The 26534-nt window shown below is 42.1% G+C and overlaps 1 protein-coding gene across 2 annotated transcripts; it reads left to right on the top strand.

Annotated features, from left to right (window-relative positions):
• Positions 1 to 632: 632 nt before the first annotated feature.
• Positions 633 to 26534, top strand: OPRK1 (opioid receptor kappa 1). 2 transcript variants are annotated; one of them, XM_054985193.1, is made up of 3 exons: positions 633 to 904; positions 22409 to 22761; positions 26008 to 26534. In XM_054985193.1, exons 1-3 carry the CDS (start codon positions 633 to 635, stop codon positions 26532 to 26534), a joined length of 1152 nt encoding a protein of 383 aa, XP_054841168.1. The 2 variants fall into 2 exon arrangements, with proteins under 2 accessions (XP_054841168.1, XP_054841167.1); XM_054985192.1 differs by having other exon boundaries at positions 22409 to 22771; positions 26012 to 26534.

The following is a 26534-nucleotide window of genomic DNA, read 5'->3' as shown; positions in this document are numbered from 1 at the left end:
TGTTATGTATCTCTTGCTTTCCTTTTCATTTTATTTCATGGAAATTTATTTATCTATTACTGAAAAGCATACCTTCTCACCATACTTAATCACTTTTTGTTGGGATACATACACTAAGGGATTAATGGGAATGAGGTTGAAAGGGGGAAGGGACTTGACCCAAAATGATTGTATTCACTTTATCTAGACAAGTTATCAGTCCTCTGGTGCCATCCTTTTATTAAAAGTCCAAAAGAGTTTCAAACTGTTTAATTGTCAGTGCTCCGCTCCAGAACCCACTATCTGAAGGGCTGAGATTTAATCTAGTTTTGTTTCAATGAAATCTAAGATATAAATTAGTTTCCATTAGCACACTTTGGCACAGCTGGGATGTGGATTAGGTAATTGTTTTGTTAAAGAATGATGTTCTTTTACCTATGATTTAAGAGTGCCTTCCACTACTATTGGATTTTCCATCCTGAACTCTAATTCTGTATACAAACCAATGTTTCTAGAGGTACTCAGGACAGTTCCAATTACATCTTTTGGATTTTCAGTAGTGTCTCTAATATACACTTTTGTGACAGCTTTTCTCTCTTTCCAGCATTTCTTTTTTTGCTTCTTCTTTTGAACCTTTGCTGGAAGTTGCCTCCATGGAATCCCCAGTGTACATTTTTCGTGAGGAACCAGGCCCCACTTGCTCCCCAGGACTATGCCCGCTTCCAAGCAGCAGCAGCAGCAGCAGCAGCAGCTGGCTCCTAGACTGGCCCGAATATGGCAACAGTAGCAGTGGCATTTATGAGGATTTACAGCAGAACCATACCAACATCTCTCCAGCTATTCCCATAATCATCACTGCTGTCTATTCCATGGTCTTTGTGGTTGGCTTGGTTGGCAACTCTCTAGTCATGTTTGTCATCATAAGGTAAGAGGGAGGTTTATTATGTATTGTTTGGGTGCCAAACAGTGCAATCCTAGCCAATTAAACCCTTCCAAACCCATTAACAGCAATGGCATTAGAAAGGTGTTGAACCATGCACTAAGAGACTAACAGCCTGTGTGGGACTTCTCAGAAGTGACTTCTGTTATATCCAGTAGGGCTTGCCCTCAGCTAAATGTGCATGGATTGCAGCCCTAATAATGGAAAATTCATGAAACAACACAATAAGAGAAAGGATGTGTGAGCTCTTTGAAAACTTAGGAAAAGATGTATAGTTACTGAGCCTCTTGGATGTTAGGCTAGGATGCTTCTTGGGTAGTGATACTCAGATCTAGATAGCAAAGTGGTGTCTAGCAGGATCTTTGTGGATGACAAACAAAAAGAGTAATTTTGGTGAAAAAACTCACATGGTGTAGCATTTCTTCCTGGAGATACCTTGCTCTATACTTTCAGTTTAGCATTACTTTGCTTAAGGAACCATGAGAAAACATCCCTTTGGACACAGCTGTTTAAGTATCAGAGCTGTTTAAGTATCAGAGAATGTCCCCTCTTGATCCTGATGCTATGATTTTGGAACAGAAAATTGACTTGAAAGTTATACATTTTGTGGCCGGATGATGTGGTAGAGTAGTTCAAAATCTGGAAATTTTGGAAAGATGTGGGTAGAGCTCCTCCCAGGGATAAAAACTAGTTAATGTGATTGAGAGAGAGAGAGAGAGAGAGAGAGAGAGATTATATAACACATACACTTTTCCAGTCTACATAATTTGTTCTTTTTCCTTAGTCTTTTAAAGAAAATGATTTCATATTTAAAAAGTACTATATATTGACAGGGGAGGGTTTAATTAAGACTATGATTCATTCCATTGAAAGCTCACATATGAAAGGAAGATTCCCATAGGTTCATTGGATCCCAATTTTTTCTCCCTTCCTCACCTACATAGGCTCACAGGAGCAATCACAGACAGTACAAAGGGATTTTATCACGACCAGTGGTTCCTTTGGTTACAATGCAAATTATTCATGGAACAGATGGGAAATTTATACTGAATATAAAGAAAGGTTGAATGGGAGTATGGGAGGGGTACATGGATTTCCTATTAACCATCATGGTTCCTATCACTGTCTGTGCACTCATCTATGTGGGGTGGACAAAGAAGTATAAAGTAGTTTTAAACATTCAGAATTTTAAAGCTGTGAAACATTTACATATTATTTCAATTCCTCAAAGGATCTATAGTTCAGCATAATAAAATGAATATAATTTTTCCTTGCAAAAAACTAACTTTGTTATCTGGCTATAATCATTTTTCTGCAATAGAATTTTTTATTAATATTTGGCCCTTTTAAACTATCAGTTCTTTTATGGAGAGAGAAGAAACTGTTTCCTAATATAATAATGCCTCCAGAATGTGGATTCCCCCACCTTCCCAATGTAATTATAAATAATAAATAAGTGGATAATCAGTGAAATTATGTTTTAAATTCATTTTGAATATTTTATTCAACATGAGGGAGGGAAGATGGCATGCTATAGCCCGATCTTGTCAGATTTTGAAAGCTAAGCAGGATCAATACTTGGATGGGCAACCACAAAGGAAGACTCTGCAGAAGAAGTCAATGGCAAACCACCTCTGCTTCTCACTTGCCTTGAAAGCCCTTTGCTGAGGTTGTCATAAGTCAGTTGTGACTTGACAGCATATACACACACACATTCAATATGCTGTCTTCTCTCTTCATCTTACCTTACTTGGTTATTCTAACAAAGTCTAAATATTTTCATTGCAGAAAGTAACATAGCAATGTTCGTTTACATGTTGTACATATTATTACCAATGTAATGCAATACTCCTTTTCTCTTCTTCTTGTCTATACACCCAGTTACGCACATCGAACAACCTATACCACAGGATTTATAATAATTTATTATCATGACATACTTATAATATATTATTATAATAATATTAACATACTTTGTAAACTGCTCTGATTGGGCATTAAGTTGTCCTGAAAGGCAGTATATAAACATTATGTTATACTATCATACACTCAAATGGGGAACAAGGGCTTGTGGGGAGCAAGTCATTTCTCCATTACTTTTTTCTTTTCCCTAAAAGCCCCACTAGCTTCTCACCTTTTCCTGCTGCCCCCCATCTCCTTTTGCTTCCTTCCCTCCTTCCCATCCTCCAGCTAACATACCTTTATCTGCCCCCTTTCAGTTTTCCCTCCTTCTTTTCTCTCTGGCATCTTCTCCTTGGGAAAACACTGGGCCCAGTTGAACATTATTGGTAGGGGTGTGCAGTGCAAATTCTCTATCTGAAAATATATACAAAAATTGCTGTTTCGAGCCATTACTATGGTTTTCCAGAATGATATAATAAATCTGGGATGCTTGGAAATTATGAAACCCCATCCCTCCAAAATCCGTGTTGTTTGTGTATGTGTATGTTTGTTTGAGTGTACTGACAGCAATGTAGCAGGCACCTTGTTTTTCTTTTATTCTACTGATTTTCCAGGCAGTCCCAGGGAAATGAGGCTCTGACCAGCAAAAGCTAGGTGTGGTTCTAGACAGAGCTTTTTCTCGTCCTCTCCCTCCTTTGTGGGGGTGGGGCCCTTTTTTCCTCAATAAGTAGGATGGATGAGGGCACCTTGTTCATAGATTTAGATCCCTTGGTCCAATTTGCTTGAGACTTGATAGTTCTTTGGTGCACAGGCAGCACTAGCTCTGCTGCATCTTTGGTGTCATTTGGTTGGATAATGTCACTCCAGCCACCCCCAAATTCCCCCACAGGACAGGGAGGGGTCTGCAAAGGAAGCCCTCCTCAATTAATGAAAGGAAACAAACAACAGACCATGAGAAGGAAAGATGGCAAATGTAGAGTTTTCAACAGAAATGTAATTTTTAACATTATCAGTCAGCCATTATTAGAGTAGGAAGATGAAATTAATATAGACAAGGTTTTTTTTATGCTGTGGTCCACTGATGCTGTCTGCTAGGACATCACTTGGCTGCCAGTATTTTAGGAATTAGCAGCTGCACATAGACATACATATTTTAGAAGTCTGTAAAATCAACCCCTTTTGGTCAATCTGCTTGAAACAAGGGGTGTGTATCTAGAAAGTTTCCATTTCAGTTTTGGTTCTGGGGGTTATGGAAAAATCCTGTCTCATTACCAGTTTGTTCTGGCTGAGGTGGTGCTGGCTCGAACCTGATCTGTTTGGTTGTTTTCATTTCATGAATTTCAGCCCCTTGTGTGTGCCTTGGCTGTGCATGTGCAAATGCACACTCCTCTTTTTAAGGGTGCAAGGCTCTGGGGCTGCTGTTTTTGCAAGCAACAGCACCAAAATCACACAGAAAACACAGTCCTCCTTCTAAAGAATCAAACAACCACATTTGAGACCATGCAACGAGGTTCTGTATTTATGGACCCCAAGAAATGCTTGGGGAAGGTGTGCACCAAGGTGAGTGTGGATAGCTGCGTGCACATGCACACACTGTTCTTTTTGCAATATCCCCAGACCTGTCAATCTAATGAGTTTCTCCTCAAGCCCATGAAAACAAAGGGCCCCCAAGAAGGCCCATGTTGGTGGTGGCTGGGCCCACACTAGGGTTGCCAGCCCCCTGCTGGGAGTGGGGGATCCCCTGCTTCCAAAACTCTACCCCCTGCCCTGCTTACCTGGCTGGTGGGGGAGGCATGGGCCTCCTGGGGGTGCACTCCTGGGTGGCATGCTGTGCTCCCATGGGCCCGATATGGGCCCAGATCAGGCTAGATTCAGCTGCTGTGGAGTGGGGGAGTGCTCCTGCACTCTGCAGCAGCTCAATTTGGGTGGATTTGGGCCTAAAACAGCCCATATTGGGCCTGAATCAGCCCAGATAGGGCTGGATAGGGCCGTTTAGAGTGCAGGAGCATTCCTATGCTCCACAGCAGCTCATTCTGGGCCAATTTGAGCCCAATCTGGCTCGATTCAGGCCTGATCTGGCCTGATTCACTCCTCCCCCCTGCGGAGCACAGGAGCACTCCCAGCGTGGCCATGGCCCATGAGATGACATCACTTCATGGAAGTGACATCATCATGCAGACCCGTGAGCACATGAAAGACAACTAAGCAGGTAGGTGCCTGGTCCCCCACCTCCTGCCAGGAGGACAGGGGGAGCTGGCAACCCTAGCCCACACAATGGAGGGAAACAAGCAGCACCAGCATGGTGCTTAAGCAGGAGAGTGCTCCATGGCCAACCAGTCCAACATAGCACACCAAATACAAAGACAATATATTTTACCTTTGAGTTCAGCTGTTATGCCATGTTTCACTGTGTCTTTTAGTTTCATTTCCAAGATGAGGGGCCATTCAGACCAGTCTTCCTCCCTAATCTGCTGCAGGAGCCCAGGCTGGAACTTCCAGCTGCTGGCCTGTTCTTACACTGTGCATAAAAACGCACAGAAAGGGAGGTCTAGGATTTTTCCTTCAAGGGGAAGGAAGTAGAAGAAGGATGACCCTCCCACCCCCCTACTTTTTTCTAGTAAAAGTTGGAGACTGGAAAAGTTGCTGGCTGCCAGTCTCCCTTTCTAACTAAAACCATTAACCCAGAGTTGAATGAAAAGGAAAAAGGAGAAACTGGGCTCACAGAAGAAAGTGAATTACAGAGTCCCGACATTATGCAAGATGACCCGTCATTTCTGGGCAAAATGAAATTCCTCCCGGGGTTCCTCAACCCACTATTTTCGGAGGACTTCCTAAGACATGTAAGTGACCCTGGCCCTATGGTACTTAAGTGATGGACAGCAGCAGCAGGCCACTGGATGGACATGAACCAGCTTCACATGCCTGGGAGCTCCTGGCACTCTTTTAATAATTGCTTTCACTTTCCAATTTTCACCCTAATCTACAAAACATGAGCCTTTATGGCAGCTTGGGGGTTCAGAGTCTTCAGGAAACCCCTCCCTCCTCAAACCCTTGCATTGTGCATAAAAGCACACAGAAAGGGATGGCAAGGGTGAGGGCAACACTGGCACGATAGCATCATACAGACTGGGTGCAAAGCAAACCATTGATCTCTATGCCAATACCATTGCCCAGGAACCACTGGGGGAAAAGCACTCATACATGCCGTGCACATCCCCTGCCCTTCACTGGAGTTAATGCTAAGGGCTTCGTCTCTCTCCTTTGGAGCCAATTAATTGCATGTTCATCCTGACTTGCCATTAAGGAAAACAAGATGCTGCACAGCCTTTGTGTGGCAAGTACTGAAACAAAACAAAAGCTTGGTCATTACAGCTTTGTTTCTAGGATTTGGTTCAGAGTTCCAGAAGCCACTTTAACAAGCCGAATGAGCAAGTTCTATGTGTAATTCTGGCTTGTTTTTCATTATGCACACCCCGACTTGAAACTTAAGAGATCTTTAGATAAGAGGGATAACTCTGTTCTGCACAAATTTGGTGCCATTATCATTGTAAATGTCCCAGACCTTCAAATGCATTCCACATCTGGTCCAAACTCTAGGACCTGAAAAACTGGATGGATTTGATCCTGAACTAGTAATGTCCTATCTGGAAATCATGGTACCTCCCCTAAAGCACAGATCTAAAAAACAAATTCAGGCTGGGACCAGTTATGCGATGGAAAACCTGCAAGATCTTGTGGGGAGGGAAGACTCACTTTCCCTGTATCCCCCTCTCCAACCTATTTGCTGTTTTCCTCTTCCTGGCATCTCCCATATCCTTACCTTTCCATGCTCCCTTCTGTCCTTTCCACCAACCAACCACCTACTTTTTATCTTACGCTCATCTTCAGCTATATTTATTATTTATTTACTTTATTTATACTCTTCCTTTCTCTGCTATGGGTTTACATCATTATCCTCCATTTATCTTTACACCAGTCCTGTGAGGAAGGTTAGGCTGAATGTTTGTGACTGATTCAATGTCACCCAGTGAGCTTCCATGGCAGAATGGGGATTCAGACTTTGTTCTCCTCAATTCTAGTCTGAAATTCTAGCCACTATACCACACTGACTTTCATAAGATAGCTGCTATTGAACACTGAACAGCCCATGCCTAGGGGAGTCATGCAAAACATGTGGTATCAAGTTGTCTAGTGGTTGCTACCAGCCCTGGTCCTGATGAGTCCACCTTGAAAGGCAAAACAACCCTGGAAAGGCCCCGGCTCCCTTTTACTAGGAGAATCTAAGGTTAAAAGGCTGGCAATATTGTGTAGTTGCCTAGCAACAGCCATGAAGAACATTCATTTCATAAGGGTACAAGTGCTGCTTATGTTGTTTTGGAGGTGATTAATGCCTTCCCCCTTCATTTTTAAAAAGATTATATAATAACAATAATAACATTTGATTTATATACCGCTCTGCAGGACAACTTAATGCCCACTCAGAGTGGTTTACAAAGTATGCCATTATTATCTCCACAACAAAACACCCTATGAGGTGGGTGTGGCTGAGAGAGCTCCAGAGAACTGTGACTAGCCCAAGGTCACCCAGCTGGCTTCAAGTGGAGGAGTGGGGAATCAAACCCAGTTCTCCAGATTAGAGTCCCACGCTCTTAACCACTACACCAAACTGGCTCTGTTCAGATTTCAGATTTTTCAGCAAACCTGGGGCTTTCTCAGGTTTGTAGAAAAATCTGTCTTCTTTATCCCTGGATAATATCTTGATTGGTAAATTTTCAACTGCATATCTGTCCCTGTTCCCTCTGAATATTTATCACAAATACATGACCTTCATGTGGCTCAAAAAACCCACATATTTAAAAACCAGTAAATTTGTTTTGGCTTTGTAGTCCTTACAGAATGTTGCCACATGGAAAACACAGCCACATTGTTTGTAACTGGCTCATAGTTTTCTAATTAAATACCACTGATCTGGGTATGATGCAAGCCCTGTACACAAGTTCCAGTGAATGCATTTACATCCTGCCTGTTCATGCATACATCTGTTAGTAAAAATGAGTCAATGCACGTTCACTTTATAAATGAAACCTCGGACCAATACCTGGATAAATGCTTTGGTTTATATCACATGTTTAGTGGTACATGTGTTGACTGTAACACAAGAATTACTTGACACACATACAAAGCACAATCAAGTGTACACTATATATGTACTGTTCGTAAATTCATTGTAATTTGTGAACAGGGCAGCAGAATTCCACCAGATGGTCAACTCATGTACAGGAACCTCACATGATCCAGGCATCTGACTTAAAGAATAATCCATGGTTGGGTACTTAGTATAGTATAAACTGGATAAGAGTACAAAACATGGGTATTTTGACTGTGAAAGATATCTTGGAGGAGTTCGATGTCTGACTAGGAGCATGGTAAATTTCTGAGGTCAAACAAAAGAGAAATATTAAGTTGATCTCTCCATGTAAGAAGTGAAGGGACAGAAGTTAGCCTAGACAGTTGCATGGCTTTTTAATGAATACTCAACAAAGATTTACAGGAACATTTCTAATGTATTTCTAAAACTGAAAAAGCATATATGGAGAAAATCTTTCCTTTTTTAGCATATGTGTGGACCAATTCTTTTTTACGTTTGGACTCTTCACTGAATGTGTTTTGAAATTTTTGAAATTCTTTTAGTATGGAGTCTAATTTCAACTTGTAATGGAAACTTAGCATAAGTGTTATTGGATATACTGTTGTGATGCCTTTGGCAACTAGTAATAGCTGCCATCAACAGAGTGTGACTCATCCAATGATTCTGGCTTCATTGAGTGTATCTGGTCTCCAATGCCCCAGGATGCCATTTAAATGTAAGAACTGCTGACTATTATCAAGCACAAAGATGGCCACTTTTTCATATTATCTTGCAAGCCACCTGTGATTTGAATAATTTTCTAGGGAAAATGAATTTAACAAGGAGATCCATATAGTTAGGTGGAAAGGAATAAACTATGTCTATTTCTCAGTTGTGTCTAATGATACTTCAGGGAAAAGGAACTTATTTCCCCATTCACCGTTGCAATGCAGTTAGATCCCCCATAGTGCCTAACTTGGACTTAGTTAACTTCTGTACCACTTTTCACTGCCATTTAGAGACCTACAAGTCAGATACAAAAACTTATAAACAAACCAATGTTAATATGTTTAATGTTTTATTATCATAAAACCTGTCACAGGAAACAGCAAAAGAGAATATGGCATTGATAAGTCTGCCAATCTCCAGGTAGGGCCTGGATATCTCCCAGAATTACAACTGAACTCCAGACTACAAAGATCAGTTTCCCTGCAGAAAATGGCTGCTTTGGAAGGTGTACTTTATGGCATCACACCCCACTGAGGTCCCTTCCCTCTCCAACCCCATCCTCCCGATGCTCCAATCTCAAATCTCCAGGAATTTCTGAACTTGGAGTTGGCAGCCCTATATAGCATCATCAAATGGTTCAAAGGCCTTCCTGACCAGGAACTCTTCACCTTTCTCTGGAAAGGCTGGAAAGACAGTATCAGCATCACCTCCTACAGGAGGGATTTCTGTAGCCTGAGGGGAAACAGCTGAAAAGGCCCTTTCAAAAATTCCCAGCAATTTACCTCAGACAAGCCAGGTTCCCCAGAGAAGGCACGGCCACCTACCTCAGGGCTCTAGTAGCTGTAGTGGGAAGCCTCCTGGAATCCAGCCTTGTTGCTTGCTGGCACCTCAAACTAAAATCTGGGAGTGACATGGAGGCACGGTAGCAAAAATCCCATGGTAAAACCATGCCCTAACTTGGATAGCCCACATGAGCCAGAAGCTAAGAAGGGTCAGTCTTGGTTTGTAATTGGATAGGAGACCTCCAACGAAGACCAGGGGTGCAGAGGCAAGCAATGGTAAACCACCTCTGTTAGTCTCTTGCCATGAAAATCCCACCAGGGGTTACCATAAGCCAACTATGACTTGAGGTCACTCTATATGACTATAGTAGTAAATCCAGGAACATCTAAAGGTGTTACTTACAGCTTTTACTGGAAGTAATCTGAGAGCCAAGCTACAAGTGACAAATGACACTTGCCTGGCAAGTGAACAGACTCACGCGTATTCCTCCTTGTTCACTTGCCATTCACTTGCTCTCCACTTGAACAGGGAGGAATACACGTGAGTCTGTTCACTTGCCAGGCAAGTATCATTCGTCACTTGTAGCTTGGCTCTGAGTGCACCAGTTGGATGCTGGTGAGCCAGGCCTTGCCCCCAGTTCCTCCCAGATATTGCCCACTGAAATTTGCGGGTACGGATGTTGCCAAGCTGAGATGAGTGCACCCAAACTGTTTGGGGCTTTAACCTTGGGATAACCCCAGAGTAAATTGCAACCCTAGTTTAAGTTTGTATGGCAGAATGCATAGAGAAGTGGATGCACATTTTGTTCTCTTAGGACACTGTTACCTGTACAGTAGTAAACAAGGGTCCTTTCCACATCCACACTAACACCAGGCTCAACCTGGGCACGCTTCTGCAGCCCTCACTATCCCAGGCTGCAGCCCTGCCCCTGCAGGGCCCAGCAACTGCAGGCCTCCCTCTTTCCCTGCCCTGGAAGTGGGAGGGGTCCATGGCCCTCCCTTGCAGCTTGTGGCCCTCATCGCTTAATCTGTATCCGCCCTGCCTGCTCCAGCTGTAGCTGGTCTTTCTTGTCCTGGTGTGGAACCACAAGATACTGCCTCTGCCTCTAATGCCACATCTCAAGCAGTCTTGAGCATCACTGCTGCGGTCGTGCAGCCACCTCAAGCCACCCTGGGGGGGGGGCTTGTTACCCGGTAAGTTTCCCCCTCTTTGGTGGCTGGGGTGCTACCTGGCACCTTGGGGTCCCAAGCTTCTGGGGCATCCTTGGGGCCTGAGTTTAGACCAGGGGCTGCTCTGAGCTCCAGATACTTTGTTTTAGAGTACCAAGTTGCAACATGATTGTTTTAAAAAAATTTAAAAGGCAAAAAAGAATCAGCCAGACTTAGAAGTATTTTCCTCGGGTGAAGACCAGAACGAACCAGAAATTATTCTGAAGAAAGACCAGGAGGCTCAACGGACACTCAACACCACTGGGCCCCTCTAGACCCAGAGCCCCTGGATCATGAGGGCTTGGTCAAAGGACCTACCTCTGATGGGCTCAGAGCAGATAACACGTATATAAATATAAAACCACATTAATGAGATAAAATACATTAGAATCTCAGTTCCGGAAAGTAACATCTTCAATGCATCAATTCATACTGTCCAACCCATACAAGCACATCCCTGTGAGGTTGGAGATGGATTTAAAGTGAGTCAGCAGAAACCGGGGTGAGGGGGGTCCCCATCCTCTCTCAGCAGGAGACCGGCTAGATGGCTCACCCGCACCTCAGCCAGAACCATATGTCTGGCGGAACATCTGTTAGGTTGTGTATTCCTGTGAATCTAGATTGCGAGTCTAGATCATTCAACTTTGTGGTAGTTGGCACTACCAGTTACAGCATGATATTACAGGATAGCAGTATGAATTTGTAAACTACTTGAGCCAATAACTGAAGCCAGATGAACAGATCCAGAGAAGGCTCATTAGACAAATCCATTGGAATTCAATAAGCCATGTGAGTTGCGACAAACTGAAGTGCCTTTGATTTCAATGGGATTTAGTAATAGCGCAATCCTAAACAGATTCTAAAACTAGAAGGATGTTACTCTGTTTAGGATCACACTAAAAATGTACTAGTTTTATCTGATTCAGGGCCCAAGTGGTTACAGATGTAGGAGGAACAAATATCCATGAACTTAATTAGACTAGCAGTGCAATCCTCTATTCAAGTTGTAGTGTCTGGACAAGAGTAAGAGTATCATCACTGGGGTGATAAAAGACTTGGATTTACAGAAACTATGTTCCTATGCTGGTACAATTCCATAATTATGATAGTATAATGAAATCACGAAAGTCAAGTGATACTATTTTGCCAAGCACAAGCATAGGGGAGAAGAAATTTGATGGGTTTAAAGGATATGGTACAGGAAAATTGGAGGAGCGGTTAGAGTCGTCCAGAAACATCTCCCATCTTGCCATTCCCATAGGTGTACAGTTAGTTGCATCAAAATAACTGTGATAACAGAATATTTCTTGATCTGCTTCGCTGCTACAATTTCATTTATCTAAACAAGTTTTTTTGAAGTCCCCTGTCCCCTGCCTGTCGCCAAGGATTCTCTGTTGTGACACTCATTTGGTGAAATGGCTTGCCTGAAGAGGTCAGGGAGGCCCCCACATGACTGTCAGGCTGTAAAATGTGTCAAATGGAAATTGTTCAGGAAGGCATTTTTACAAAAAGAATAGTACTATAGTTTCAATGTGATGATCATTCTATAATTGTATCTATAGAGGGATAACTCTCAATGGGAAACAGAAGTTTATGCAGATAGTGAAAGTGAAGAAGGAAGGTGGCATGGTATAGCCTGGTCCCATCAGATAGGTTCTACAAAGCTTCCCTGAATTCATCAAGATGTTGGATAGTGGCATAGTACTTACCTACATTTTTCACACTGCTAATCACTCAACTGTGATTACTAGTAAGAAGTTTCAATATTGCCTTCACATAATTGCTACATTCAAGTCTTTTTGTTTCTCATCCAGTTGTAAAAGGGGGTCCATGGCGCAGCAAAGTCTTCTTCCATTTGTCCTTTCATTAGTAAAGTGAGGGCCAAGCTACACATGACGAATGACACTTGAACGGCAAGTCGATTGAGTGGAGGGCAAGTGAACAGGGAGAAATACACTTGCCATTCAAGTGTCATTCGTCATGTGTAGCTTGGCCCTTAGTTTGTCTAGTTCCGCATTTTCCATTATCTTCACTATTAGCTCCTCCTGCTGGGGTATTACTGGTTGTCTCCAATAGAATGCTAGTAAAATTCTTGCCACTGTCACTATGTGTATAATAAAGTGTTTCTGATCTTTATCCAAGTCTTCTGGTACACAGTTTAACAAAAATATTTCAGGTTTCAGTGGAATTGTAATCTGTAAAATTGTTTGTAAGAGTCTGTGGAGCATTATCCAAAACTTATGTACCTCTTTGCAAGACCACCACATGTGATAAAATGTTCCTGTATGTTTCTCACACTTCCAACAAATATTAGATACATTTTTATACATTTTAGCAAGTCTATCTAGTGTTAAGTACCATCTATAGAACATCTTATATAAATTCTCTTTAAACGCCACTGACTTAGTTATTTTAACATTCACTTTCCATATCTTGTTCCATTGCATTGGATCAATACTATATCCTAAATTTTGTGTCCATTTATTCTTATATTCTTCTACCCCTTCATTTTTCTTCTTCATTTGCATTAGAAATACATACATCTTTTTAATCAGTTTTTCATCAGAGTCATGTAACAGGTTTTCAAAAGTATTCTGTTCTAGATGGAAACCTCCCAATTTTTTAATCTTTATTGTATCTGGAGTCTATCTGGGCCCTTGACCACCAATCTGAATTAAGGCCTTGTTTCTTTAATTCCTCTTTTGTTTTTAATCTTCCTTTATCATCTAACAGATCTTTATATCTAACCATCCTGTCAAATGAGAATACATTTGGTTACAAAAACACTTCTAAAGGTGATACTCATTGTGGAGTTTTAGAATAAATTAGTGGAATAGTTCTTTCCCATACTGTTATGAGGGACTTTCTAATCCAATGGTTCTTAAAATATTCATGTCCCTTCATTTTCCTGTACCATAGAAAAACATGCCATCCTAGCTGTAGATCGTGCCTTCTAGTGCCAAAAGTCTTTGATTTTCTAGGAGTATCCACTCTCTCTCCCATACTAGGCAACACGCTTTATGATACATTTTCCAGTACGGTAAAGCAAAGCCTGCATTTTCTTTCAAATCTTGAAGTGTTTTCAACTTAATTCTTGGTTTTTTCCCTTGCCAAATAAATTTAGACACTGCCTTATTTATCTCTTCAAAAAAGGATTTGTTAATACATATTGGGATAGTTTGTTACAGAAATATAATTCGTGGCAATATATTCATTTTGATGGTTGCAATTCTTCCCAGTAGTGAAAGGTGCAGTCCTTTCCATCTCTCTAGATCATTTTTGATCTCTTAAAGCAACTTCCCATAGTTATCTTTCATTAACGAACTACATTTTGATGATAAGTACACCCCTAAATATTTTACTTTCTTCTCTAGCTGAAATCCTGTCAGTCTAATTAATTCCATATTTTGGGGCATTGTCATATTTTTAGTTATCACTTTTGTTTTCTGGTAGTTAATCTTCATTCTGGTCATCGAGCCATATTCTTTAAGGTGGTGCATTAGTTGCTCTATTGATTCTAAAGGCCCCTCTAGTATGAATAATAGATCATCCGCAAAAGCTTGTACTTTATATTTATGGCCCTTGACGGTGGCTCCTTTAATTATCGAATCACTCCTCACAGTTCTCATCAATATTTCCAACATCAAGATAAACATTAGAGGGGGCAGCCCTGTCTTGTTCCTTTTTCAGTCCAAATTGTTTCAGTCCAATCATCATTAATGATTACTTTTGCTTTTTGCTTCTTATATATAGCTTCACTTGCTTCTATGAATTCCATTCCAAATTCCATCTCTTTCATTTGTTGAATAAAAAATTGCCAATTAATGTTGTCAAAAGCTTTTTTGACATCCAAAAACACCATGACCATCTGTTTTTCAGGATGTACTTCATAGTATTCCAACAGGTTTAAGACAATTCTAATGTTATTTCGCAGTTGTCTTTTAGGGAGGAATCCCGTCTGGTCTTGGTGTATTATATCAGGTAATACTTTTTTCAGTCTTGTGGCTAATAGTGTAGCAAATATTTTGTAGTCACAGTTAAGAAGGGATATAGGTCAATAGTTCCTAATATCTTCCCATCTGTCCCCCCTTTGTGTATTAATGATATTGTTGCATCCATCCATAATTCAGGCAGAGATGTTTTTTGCACTGCTGTGATGATCATACTTGTAAATGGCAAAAGAATCACACCTTCCAATGCTTTGTAGTATTCTGCTGGAAGCCCATCTGGTCCTGGTGCTTTCCCATTATTCTGCTTTTGTATGGCTTCCATTATTTCCATTACCGTGAATGGTTTGTTCAGCTTCTTCTTCTTTTCTTCTGATAGCTTAGGTAGGTCATGTTTTTGTATATATTGTATTTGCTTTTCTATTGGTACTCCAGCTTTACCATACAATTTTTTTGTACAAGGTTTTCACAATTTTCTTAAGTTCTTCTTTTTGTGTCATTTCTTTTCTTGCCTCATCATATAGGCCATAAATAAGTCTTTTCTCCTTTTCCTTTCTGAGTTTATAGGCTAACCAGCTCCCTGATTTATTTGCATGTTCAAAATAATTTTGTTTAGCAAATTTAATATTCTGTGCTATTTCTTCTGTCAATAACAAATTTATTTGATTCTGGAGTGCTTTAATGTTACTTTTTAAAGTTATATTTGAAGGATCTCTTTTTAAATCTTTTTCTTCTTCTCTAAGCTTTCCAATATTTGTTTGTAGCGATGTTGCTTCCCTCGTTTTCGTTTAGCTGCATATCTTATCGCCAGTCCTCTAAAGTATGCTTTACTTTCTTCCTTAACCTCTTTCAAAAAAATTTGTTCTTCAATATCTGTACATCCAGTCTCCATCTAATTTTTTTTGGTACATCTGCTATTTTCACCATTAAGGGATTATGGTCAGCAGCATATGTCCTGGGAAGTATATCCACGTCTTTAAATTCTGCTGATTTTGAGCAACAATGCCATTCAGTGAGGTCAACTACATACAAGATCCTTACAGCAACTGCTGAGTCCTTTTCAACTACAAATTATAAGCAAGAAAGATCTTTCCATTTGGGTCCCATTGGCAGTAAAAAAAACAACCTCGTAAGGTGAACAAGAATGTCAAACTTTCTGCAAGCAACACAATACTACAGGCCAGTAATGAAACAGATTTTCACAGATGCCAGTTTATCTGGATGCAGAGCAATACTAGAAGGTTCACCGGTGCAGTCTTGATGGTCCAAGAGTGAGGACAAACCTTCTCATCAGTCTACTGGAGCTTTGGGCTATTTATCTAGCCCTACTACACTTCAGCCCACAAATATTAGACCAACACATCCTAAGCAGAACAGACAACATGTCAGCCAAAACTTACCTCAACAAACAAGGAGGATTCAGATACTCAGTTTTGCACAAGGAAGCAATCAAGGTCTTAGCATGGGCAGAGAAGAACCTGGCATCCATCAAGGCAGAACACATCAAGGGATTGATGAATATCCAGGTGAATTGGCTCAGCAGACAGATCATTCAGGAGAGGGAATGATCCCTGAAGAAATATGTTTCAGCTAATCACAGCACACATTGGTCTTCCCCTGGTGGATCTATTTGTATCACCAACCAACCATCAAGTGAACAGGTACTTCACCAGGTATTACCATTCTAATGCCAAAGCAACTGACACCTTGACATCCCAATGCCAAGCAATCTTCTGTTTGCCTTTCCCCCCATCCTGGTTCTTCCAAAATTGATCAGGAAAATCAAGCACAGAAGGCAGACATCATATTAGTAACACCATATTGGCCTTAGCATCCATGGTTTCCTGCCCTTCAGCAGCAATCAACATGTCAAACCCTAAACCTTCCATTATCTCTGGACATACTTCAACAGTTTAGCATCAACATCCAGAGTGGCTACATTTAACCGCCAGGAGATTAAGCAGAACAACTTCTTACAACTAGGTTATTCTAGGGAGGTGACCAACATCTTACTAGCTTCTAGGAAACATTTTACTAACAGAATATACAACACATCATGGAAGGCCTTCATTAGGTGGAGCAGAAGAAAAGGTGTCAACCCCTTGAAACCTAAGATCAAATCTATTCTATCTGTTCTGCAAGGTGGTCACATTAGCAGAAGTCTTCTACACTAAGATGATAGGTTGCAGCTCTGATGACCGTGTTACCATGATTTTAGGGACTGAACCTATCCAGACATGCCCACCCACATCACTTTTTTAAGGGTACTACTCTAAAACACACAGACACACAGATTTCCAACATGGAAATTACACACTGTGCTATTGGCTCTTACCAGACATCCCTTCAAACCTATTAAGGAAATCCCTCTTAAGTGACTGAGAATGAAAACACTGTGTCTTATTGCAGTCAAATCAGCAAGGTGGATACCTAGGCGCATTGTCAGTCAATCCTGAGTTGTACGTTTCACCCAAATTCCACTCATCCTAAGGAAAGATTGTGGCATATATTAAATGTAAGATGTGCGCTAAAAACCTTCATCTGCAGAACAGAGCATATTAGGAAAACTGATTCCTTATTCATTTTCATCTCACCACCAAATAAGGAATAAGGATGTCAAAATTGACTATCAGCAGTACCTTTAAGGCTTGCATTATCAAAGTTTAGAAGTTCAAAATTTGACATACTGGGTGGGATTACCACCCATTCAGTTCAAAGTGCCATAACCAGGGAGCCTTCACCAAACATGCAACATTTGAAGAGGTCTGCAAGGCAGCCACCTGATTGTCAATATCCACATTTGTAACACACTACAAGATGAACATCTACAACTCAGTTGATGCACCATTTGGCAGAAGAGTGTTACAACATATTTTACTATCAGAGCATGATGACTCACCTGGAAAATGAGGACACTGCTTGAGGAGGTTTCACCAAGATGCCCTTTACCTTGTGAGGCTCCTCCCTCACTGCCGCCCCCACCTGACAGCCTGCCATCCTACCAGCTCTCCAGGCAGGTGTCCTCTGGCCTGAGATGGGCAGGGAAGGGGGTTGCACCACCTTGTTCCTTCTCCTGCCCTGGGAGTCACAGCATGCTCCAGCTGCCTCTCCCTGCAAAATCCCCCTCGGCCTTCACAGGAACCTGAATCTAAAGATCTCCCCTTGCCCCACCTCCCTGGCTTTGCCCCCAATCTCCACCCTGTCTCCCTGACTGGCCCTGTTCCCAGCCTATCTGATAGGAGGGCTGGGTAGACTCTGCAGTCTCCTGGTCCCACCCACTCCATCCCAGCCTAGGGTGGGGCATTTGGTCTGCTCTCTGCCTGGATCACCCCTGCTGCTTCTGAACCCTCCCCAGTGGCTCCCCTGGCAGCTTGGGGCTTGTGTCTGCCTGGCTTGTGCTGATGGCAATCTCCTGGGGGCCTGGATGAGGTGGAGCCATCTGGGCATCTGCAGGAGAAGGGTGAGTCTGCTGAGTGGCTGCAGGCTGTTCCTCAGAGTTGTGCCTGGGCGTCGGCTGCGACTGACCTAAGGGTGAGGGAGGTCTGGGGGCCTGTAGAGGCTCCTGCAGCTGAGATACTGACAGAGGCCGCACTGTAGGGCCTGAAGATGGTGTCTGCTGCTGCAGGGCTGGGGGTGGTGGTGGACAGAAGGACAGCATCGCTGGACACACCTCAGGGGGAGAATGGACCATTGGATATTTATTGTGAAGGATCCTTTTCCTTTGAGGAAAGGAGGACATCTTGTCCCTCCTGAAGTCATTGTCATTCTCCATTCATCTGTTTGACAGGACCACTTCTTGTCTTAGCATTTCATTACTGTGATGTTACTCATTTTCTCTTTGTTACTGTCTTCTAGAGCATTGAATTTGAGAGTTTAGAATGTTGTTAACTGCTTTCAGGGTTGCCAGAACTGAGGAGATGGGTAACCATCTCAGATATAATTAGCTGGAGGATAAGAACTTGGAAACAAGCAGCAGAACAATCCTGAGTACAAGATTTTCTGCTGGAGTGACACACCCAATATGGAGATACAGGATAGGGAAAGCAGCTACTCAGCAGTCTGTCATGCAGCTTTCAAAGGCTGCATAACCATTCCAGAACAACCCCATTCCTTCGTTTTGTTTTCAGATTATTTCCACTGATGCTGTTCAATAAAAGTTTTGACTATATCAGCTGTTTCTCCATGGCAAAGAGGGCCAGCAAATAAGGAATCTCCTCCATCCTGCTTGCCACCTTAATATATTTTATGATGTACATGACATGGGAGTCTGGAGTGGGAGGACCACCACATCCTCCTCCAGTGGAAAATAAGTGTTGAATACTACCTTTTTCTTTCACAATCCCAAAGAGATCGATATCAATAAGAAAATAAAATATTTTATGACAAATTCCCTATATGGAAAGATCCATTGCCCCCCTAGTCGGAATGAAGAGACAGACACAGGTATTGGATCTAAAGGGCCACTTTATTTAATTAACCTCAACACAACATTAATATAACTGCGGCAGGGGAAAGCGGTACAGGCCAAGCCACGGGGTCAAACCTAGACCTCCGCCTTGACCTGTCTGGGCGAGCCCCGAAGCCCCGGGTGCGAGCCATCCACCTGGATGGCTAGGAGACCCGGCCGGCCTGGCAAATTGGTTCCCCCCTTTCAAGCTCCTAAGCCTCAGCCGTACAGCAGTGAGGGAAGGACTTGCACGTGGGGTTCCCCAGGCAGTCTGCCCACGCGCGCTGGCAGCCGTCACAAGCAGTACCAGCCGCTCCTAGCAGACTCCTCCTCCCTACCAATAGGGAAACGCCAAGGGTGCTCACCGGCCCGCTGCTTTTACCAAACTCTATTCTGCCCATGACACCACTAAACAGCACCACCTAAAGCCAATTTCCAACACCCAAAATCTGGTACAAGGCAGGCGAAAAACCCCTCACCCAAGACTCCAATAAAGGGTAAGGGGAAAAAATTCCTACCTGGCTCCGAATACGGCAACCGGCTAATCCTGTACCAAATAGGGTGAGGAGGGTGGGCCGAGCGACAAACGCGACTGGCGTTGGGTGAGCGGAGCAGCCAGCAACGGCTGCTGACTCCGCCCACCCGAGAAAGCCCCGGATGCCCGGGAACGCTGCTCTGCTCTCCTCCTTCCAGGAGAGCAATCTACGGCCCCCTCCTTGAGCAGCAAAGCTGCCTGGAGGTGTGGCCGAATTGTGATGAGTTTCATTGGTAGGTTGAAAAGGGGATTATGGTACTTCCCTTGCCTTTGCTATTTGTCATTAAAGAGCATTTGAAAAAGGCTTCTTCCTTCTGGGTCACTGCAGCTAGGACAGTTCTGAGTCACCATGACATATTCAAGCAGGACATGGACAGTGAGTCTTTGTGGCTGAAGTTTCAGTTGCTATTCTTAAATCATTGTGACAACATTGAACATCAGTGGTCACTTTACATCCAATATGCTGAAAATCTGAATCTTCAGATCCTCAAGGCATGCTCTGTTAGATGCATATTTCAGCTTTCATGAAATACCCAGTGTTTGCCCCTTCTGCCTGCAAACAGTAAGTGTAAATTTACTCAGAATCCTACTCAGGCCTATTTCATGGGGCTTACTCCCAGGAAAGTGTTCTTAGGATTCCATTGTTAGTTTCTTGTAAGTAGACACAATAGAAGACCAAGAACAAAGTCTTTTCTATCTGAACCTTATCCTGTTGTTCAGAATGTACAATGGACATCACTTTTGGAGTTCAGCCCCCTTCATTAAGTTCATTTATAGTGACCACTGGAACTGTATTACATTTTAGTTTAACACGCAGTTCTACTTAGAGTTCAGTTTTGTTTTGGGATTTTCCAACTTTAAGCAGTGCTAAACCCCATTATCTCCAAATTGCTCAAAATTAGTATGTAGATGAGTCTCTCGATTTCTCCAACAGATTAAGCAGCTGATGCTTTACTAGATTTTCTGCAGTGCAATTGGACTGGAAACACAGGTGATTGGATATTGGGCAATAGTAATTATTTGTCTCATAGATTCTCTCCATGAAATAATACATTATTACGGTAACACAACATCCAGTGAAGCATGGTTCCTATCAGGTACAATATGTACGAAATACATGTTATCTAAGAGCGGGACCACAAGTGACGCCTGACACAGGTTGGACACTAGTCAGCTTCCCTCAAGTTTTGATGGGAAATGTAGGCATCCTGGTCTTGCAGCTTGACTCTCTGACTGCTGTCCAATGGACTTTTCAACTGTCACTTGTCCAACATTCCGCCAAGCTGCCTACATTTCCCATCAAAACTTGAGGGAAGCTGGCAAGTGTCCAACCTGTGTTAGGCGTCACTTGTGGTCCTGCTCTAAGCCTAGCTGACATGGCCATATAATAGTTCTTTGAAATTCAATACATGGTAAGGCACCTATATGAAGCAGCTCATTGTGTTGTTACAGTAGTGTTTCATCAATGCACATTGGGGGGGAAAGGTTACTGAATTACAGTCTGCTTAATATCAAAGCTGGAATCATTGGAAAAGAATGGAAAATTGTTTCATAGTATGTGTATATATGGGTGTGCATGCATTCAGATATATCTGAGCCAAAATTAACCCCCAAATTAGCTGTTTTGGGTCTGCTGGGGATATCCAAAATATATCCCAAATTTCGGTATCTCCCAGAATTTCAAGGGTGTTTCAATTTCAGAGAGGTGCTAAAATGGTGAGGGAGAGAAAGGAAGCTGGCTACCAAACACCTATTAGTTGGTGTCTTCATCCTTTTACATTTTAAAGAGATTAGAAGCATGCCCTAAGGCCTGGGTACCACAGAGGCCAGATCTACTTATAGGAAATAATGTCTCAACCAGAGCTGCTATCAAATATTAGTCTGCATCAATTAAGTGGGGCATCTAGTCCCTTTAACATTTAAAGGGCAAGAAACATTTACTGACTAACAACTGTTTGGTAGGACCAGCTTCCTCTCCCTCCCTCCTTTCCTCCCTCCTTGCTTCTGCTTCCTTGGGGGAAGGGGGTTGAGGGAAGATTGGAAAAATAATGAAACATTTTGGGGACCCAAAAGAGTACCTCTCTCCAATTTTCAAAAGAAACTTTGGGATCCAAAAAAGCACTCCCTCATCCTTAGGATTGTACTGCAGGTCCATTGAGCATACAGCTATACAAAGGTAATCACTGGATTTTTAAAAAATGTTTTCAGTGGTGACAGGAGGATGGCAACCACTAAGTTTAAAATCTACCATTCCTATAAAGCAAAATAAAAATAGTACAGTTTCAACTGAACATCAGCAAGCAAAATTATACTATCATTTAATTGTTGCTTGGTCTTAATGGATGGCAATAAATTTATCAGATTTACAATAACTTGACTAATTTGCATAATCTTAATTACAATTGCTCATAAATCCAGTTCTGCCTCTGGCAAGTAATGCTTAATTGGTAAGCAGTGAGTCAATAAATCAGTTAAAGGACTTAATGAAAAATGGAGTACAATCCAAGACTTGTAAATGCCAGCAAAGTAGTCTAGAGTTGTGTCAAATATCCAAGAGGCTTTGGGGAGCAAAAATTATCCCCCCTGAAAAACCCAAGTTACTCTTTTCATTTTGCTTCCTACTGGAAGTCTGTAGCCACTATGCTTCCCAGTGCTGCTCTATACCATTTACTTTTAATGTCACCACTGAAAAAGGAGATGTGGGCTGAAAGCTGAGATGAAAAGCCCTCATGCCATTTTAGCTCATCTCTGATGTTCTGGAATACTCTTCCTAGTGTCAGATTCATGGTTCTTTTTTTCTTGTGCTGCAGGTACACAAAGATGAAGACAGCCACCAATATTTATATTTTTAACTTGGCTCTGGCTGATGCTTTAGTTACCACTACAATGCCTTTCCAAAGCACAGAATACTTAATGAACTCATGGCCATTTGGGGATGTGCTGTGTAAGATAGTCATTTCCATTGACTACTATAACATGTTCACTAGCATATTCACGCTGACCATGATGAGTGTCGACCGATACATTGCCGTGTGTCATCCTGTGAAGGCTCTGGACTTCCGTACCCCTCTGAAGGCAAAGGTCATCAATATCTGCATCTGGCTATTATCTTCATCAGTGGGCATATCGGCCATTGTTCTTGGAGGCACCAAGGTCAGGGAAGGTGAGTCTAGGCTCTGCTCTGTGCATGGGATCGCTGTTTGGTGGGAAAGATTTTTTTTTTTTTTGCTGCTTCGTAGTAGGATCCTGAGAGTCCCACTTTTTATTTTTTTTAAAGAAAGGTACACTGTAGACAGCACTGGTTCGAATATCCAAGGCTAGCCTGATCTCATCAGATCTCAGAAGCAAAGTAGGCTCAGCTCTGGATTGTACTTGGGTGGGAGACCACCAAAGGAATCCAGAGTTCCTATGCAGAGGTATGACTCTTTCTTTTAAAACCCTATGGGGTTGGCAGTGACTTGATGGGAAAAAAATTCTAGACATCTCAGAATTGTAGAGGTATATTTTTGTAATACAACTGCAGAATTTCAAAAAGAAAAAAGATGGATTCAAGTTCTTTCTCCTTGAAAGTAGCTATTGTCTGTACTTAGCATTTATGTAGCACTTTAGAGTGTTCATAGCTCTCCATAAACATTATCTCAAATTCCTTACAATCATCCTGGGTTCAGCAGTTTTTCTAAATTTAAGATCAGACAGAGGTGATGCTGACATAAAAGATCTATTTATTTTAGCTCTCTAATGGAAAGCTTATATACGTATCTTACAACTATATAAATTATTCTTACTTGCTATGCAAAGTATCTGTTCTCCTTTTCATGGGCAGAACTTGTTTGCTTTTTAGGGCTTGGATCCTTCCTTCAGCTACTTCTTCTTTGAGGGAGAAACTAGGATCTTTTAAAACTGTGAATCAGCAGAGCAACAGCCCTTTTTCTTCCTGCATAAACATTAGGCTGGCATGTCACACCTCATTAAGTAGGTCAGCCTGTAAGGCACATTAGCTATCTCTAAATCATAGATATTCATGCTACTATGAGAGATTTCTAGAAACACATTTCCTGTGAAAAATGCTCCATGCTCCATGCAGTAACTAACATGTGTTTCTATGTAGATTCCCCCTACTGTGTAAAGAGCTTCCAAGCCTGAACCCATCCAGAGATGGATGTGAAGATTTCCAAAACAACGGAAGTGCTCCACATATGATTTAGTCCCCATTTTATACCTATATATGGAGAAGCTACCATATGAATGTTTTCCAAGCAGCTGCTGTGTGGCAGCTATAACATTTGAAGCAGCCCTAAGTTTTCTGTGTTTTCACTGTCAATTTAATGTCAAAAAAGCAAAATGCACAATTTGTTGCAGAGGAGGAAAGACTGTTAACTCACCGATTCAATCAAGTGGGCTGGAGTTATTATAGTACCATATAATATTTTCCCCTGCTCCATAAATTTCACGTTTTTGTAAATCATGCATCTCCCCTGTCAGCAGTTCTTCCCCATTACTAGCAGAGCGTTCCCTCCAAAAGCTGCTTCTTCACTTTCCAGCCTCTAAAAATGTGACTGTTTCTGTGCATTAGGGAAGTACAACGTTGTGTGCAGGTAAAGAGGCAATAAAATGCATTTGCGAGGCCATGGTGGGTTCATTCACTAAAATCAGCAACGGTATCAAACTTGATGTAAGACATTTTACGAATTGTTGGCTATAAAGAGGGTGAAAAATTGGGGCTTGGGGAAAGAAGCCCCTACCTCTTCCCATCACACACACTGCACTTTGCACTTGCATAAAGAGCCTGAAGGCAGCAGATGTGTGCTGCCACCTTGCTTTTATAACCCATTTCATGTGAAGAAATGGCTTTTTTGTTACCACTAAGCTGAGAAAAAAATTGCTGTATTAGTTGAATAGCATCAATCTCACTAATTATTCCCATCTTATCTGAAAGAGTCTGCGGCCTAGGAAGAAACTATATAAAGTAAAAATACTCCATATTAATTTAGCGCCCTACATCTGAGTGTTTTAAAACATGGGGTTTTTTCCCTGCATGGTCAATTTACAGCAATTCTGATTCCATTCTGCTTCTCTTGATGTGTAATGGATTTGATTAATACTGGACAACCAAAATCATCATTAACAAGGTACTCCAATCCAACATGGACAAAGGCCAGTCCTTCCCATCTTGATAGGAGGCAAGTCCTATAAGAGATCAGGCAGGATGGTTGAATTTCTTTCCTATAAGGAGAGCAGGAGAGAAGCAGTCTGAAGCTCTCTCAGCAATGAGTTTCCAGAAAGAGGGAAGGAAGTAGATCTGGAGCAATAGAGCAGACAGTACTGTGGGATGAAGTTTCCCTAATCATCTACTGCCCAGGACCAAGAGGATGCTGATCTACAGTGTTCATTTTCTGATTTGATGGCCTGCATTTGTGTTAGGGTTGCTAGCTCCAAGTTGGGAAATTCCTGGAGATCTGAGGGGTGAAACCTGGAGAAACCTGGAGAAAGTGGGGTTTGGGGAGGGAAAGGACCTTGGCATGGCATAATTCCAGAGTCCACCCCCAAAAGTAGCCATTTTCTCCAGGTGAACTGATCTCTGTGGCCTGGAGACCAATTGTAATTCCAGGAGATCTCCAGCCACTACCTGGAGGCTGACAACCCTAATTTGTGTCCTGGAGATCTCTTGGAATTACAACCGATCTCCAGACAACAGAGATCAGTTCTCTTGGGGAAAATGGCTGCTTTGGAGGGTGGATTCTTATGGCATTGTAAGCTCCATCCCCTTCCCAAACCCTGTCCTCCCCATGCTCCACTCACAAAATCTCCAGGTATTTCCCACCCCAGAGCTGGCAACTACCCATGCCTAATGGCTAGAGTAGCCAATTACAGCTGGGGACATTCCTGTGTGGAAAAGGTGGAGTTTGGGGAAAGGAAGGAGCTCAGCAAGTGTGTAATGCCATACAGTCCACCTTCTGAAATGGCCATTTCCTCCAGGGCACCTGATTTCTGTTGTCTGGAGAACAGTCGTAATTCCAGGAGAACTCCAGGCCCCAATTGGAACTTGGTAGCGTTACAGGAATACAGCCTGTGATTCACAGTGCACAAGAGGGTGGTTGGTCAGGTGAGTGGAGGTCAGAGCACAACCACTTTTGGTGGACGTAAAAAATATCGCCAATTATTTTTCCCTTCCTAAAAAGAAGCCCCGTAAATGGAACTGCCAAACATTTAAACGTCTGTTTTTTATATGTTGGAGGGATTAAATCATTGCACCAGGAGTAGCATTGCTGCAAAAAGCTGATGGCCCTGCTTGGAACAGCATTTTTTAAAAATACAATAAAATATGAACGATCTTGTGCTATATTCTGTTTGTGTAATCTATCCATGTTTGTTGTTGTTGTTCTTATTGGCCTTTCATTTGTTGATACAGGCAGTACTGAGTGTTCACTGCAGTTTCCAGATGATGACTATGTCTGGTGGGACATCTTTATGAAAATCTGTGTCTTCGTTTTTGCATTTATTATCCCAGTGTTGATTATAGTCGTTTGCTATACTCTGATGATTCTGCGCTTGAAGAGTGTGAGACTTCTTTCTGGCTCTCGAGAAAAAGACCGCAACCTCCGCCGAATCACCAGATTGGTTCTTGTTGTAGTTGCAGTTTTTATCATCTGTTGGACTCCAATCCACATTTTTGTATTAGTTGAAGCCCTGGGGGATGTGTCCCACAATACTGCAGCCATCTCCAGCTATTATTTCTGCATTGCTTTGGGCTACACCAATAGCAGTCTCAATCCCATCCTTTATGCTTTTCTGGATGAAAACTTCAAGCGTTGTTTTAAAGATTTCTGCTTTCCTTTTAAGATGAAGACAGATAGACAAAGTACCAATAGAGTCAGAAACACCATCCGAGACCCTACTTACACAGAAGAGGCTGATGGGACAAACAAACCAGTATGA

This window comes from Eublepharis macularius, chromosome 7 (assembly GCF_028583425.1).
Source record: "Eublepharis macularius isolate TG4126 chromosome 7, MPM_Emac_v1.0, whole genome shotgun sequence".
NCBI lineage: Eukaryota > Metazoa > Chordata > Lepidosauria > Squamata > Eublepharidae > Eublepharis > Eublepharis macularius.
The sequence above is the reverse complement of the archived record's forward strand: the minus strand, read 5'-3'. Positions and strand labels throughout refer to the sequence as shown.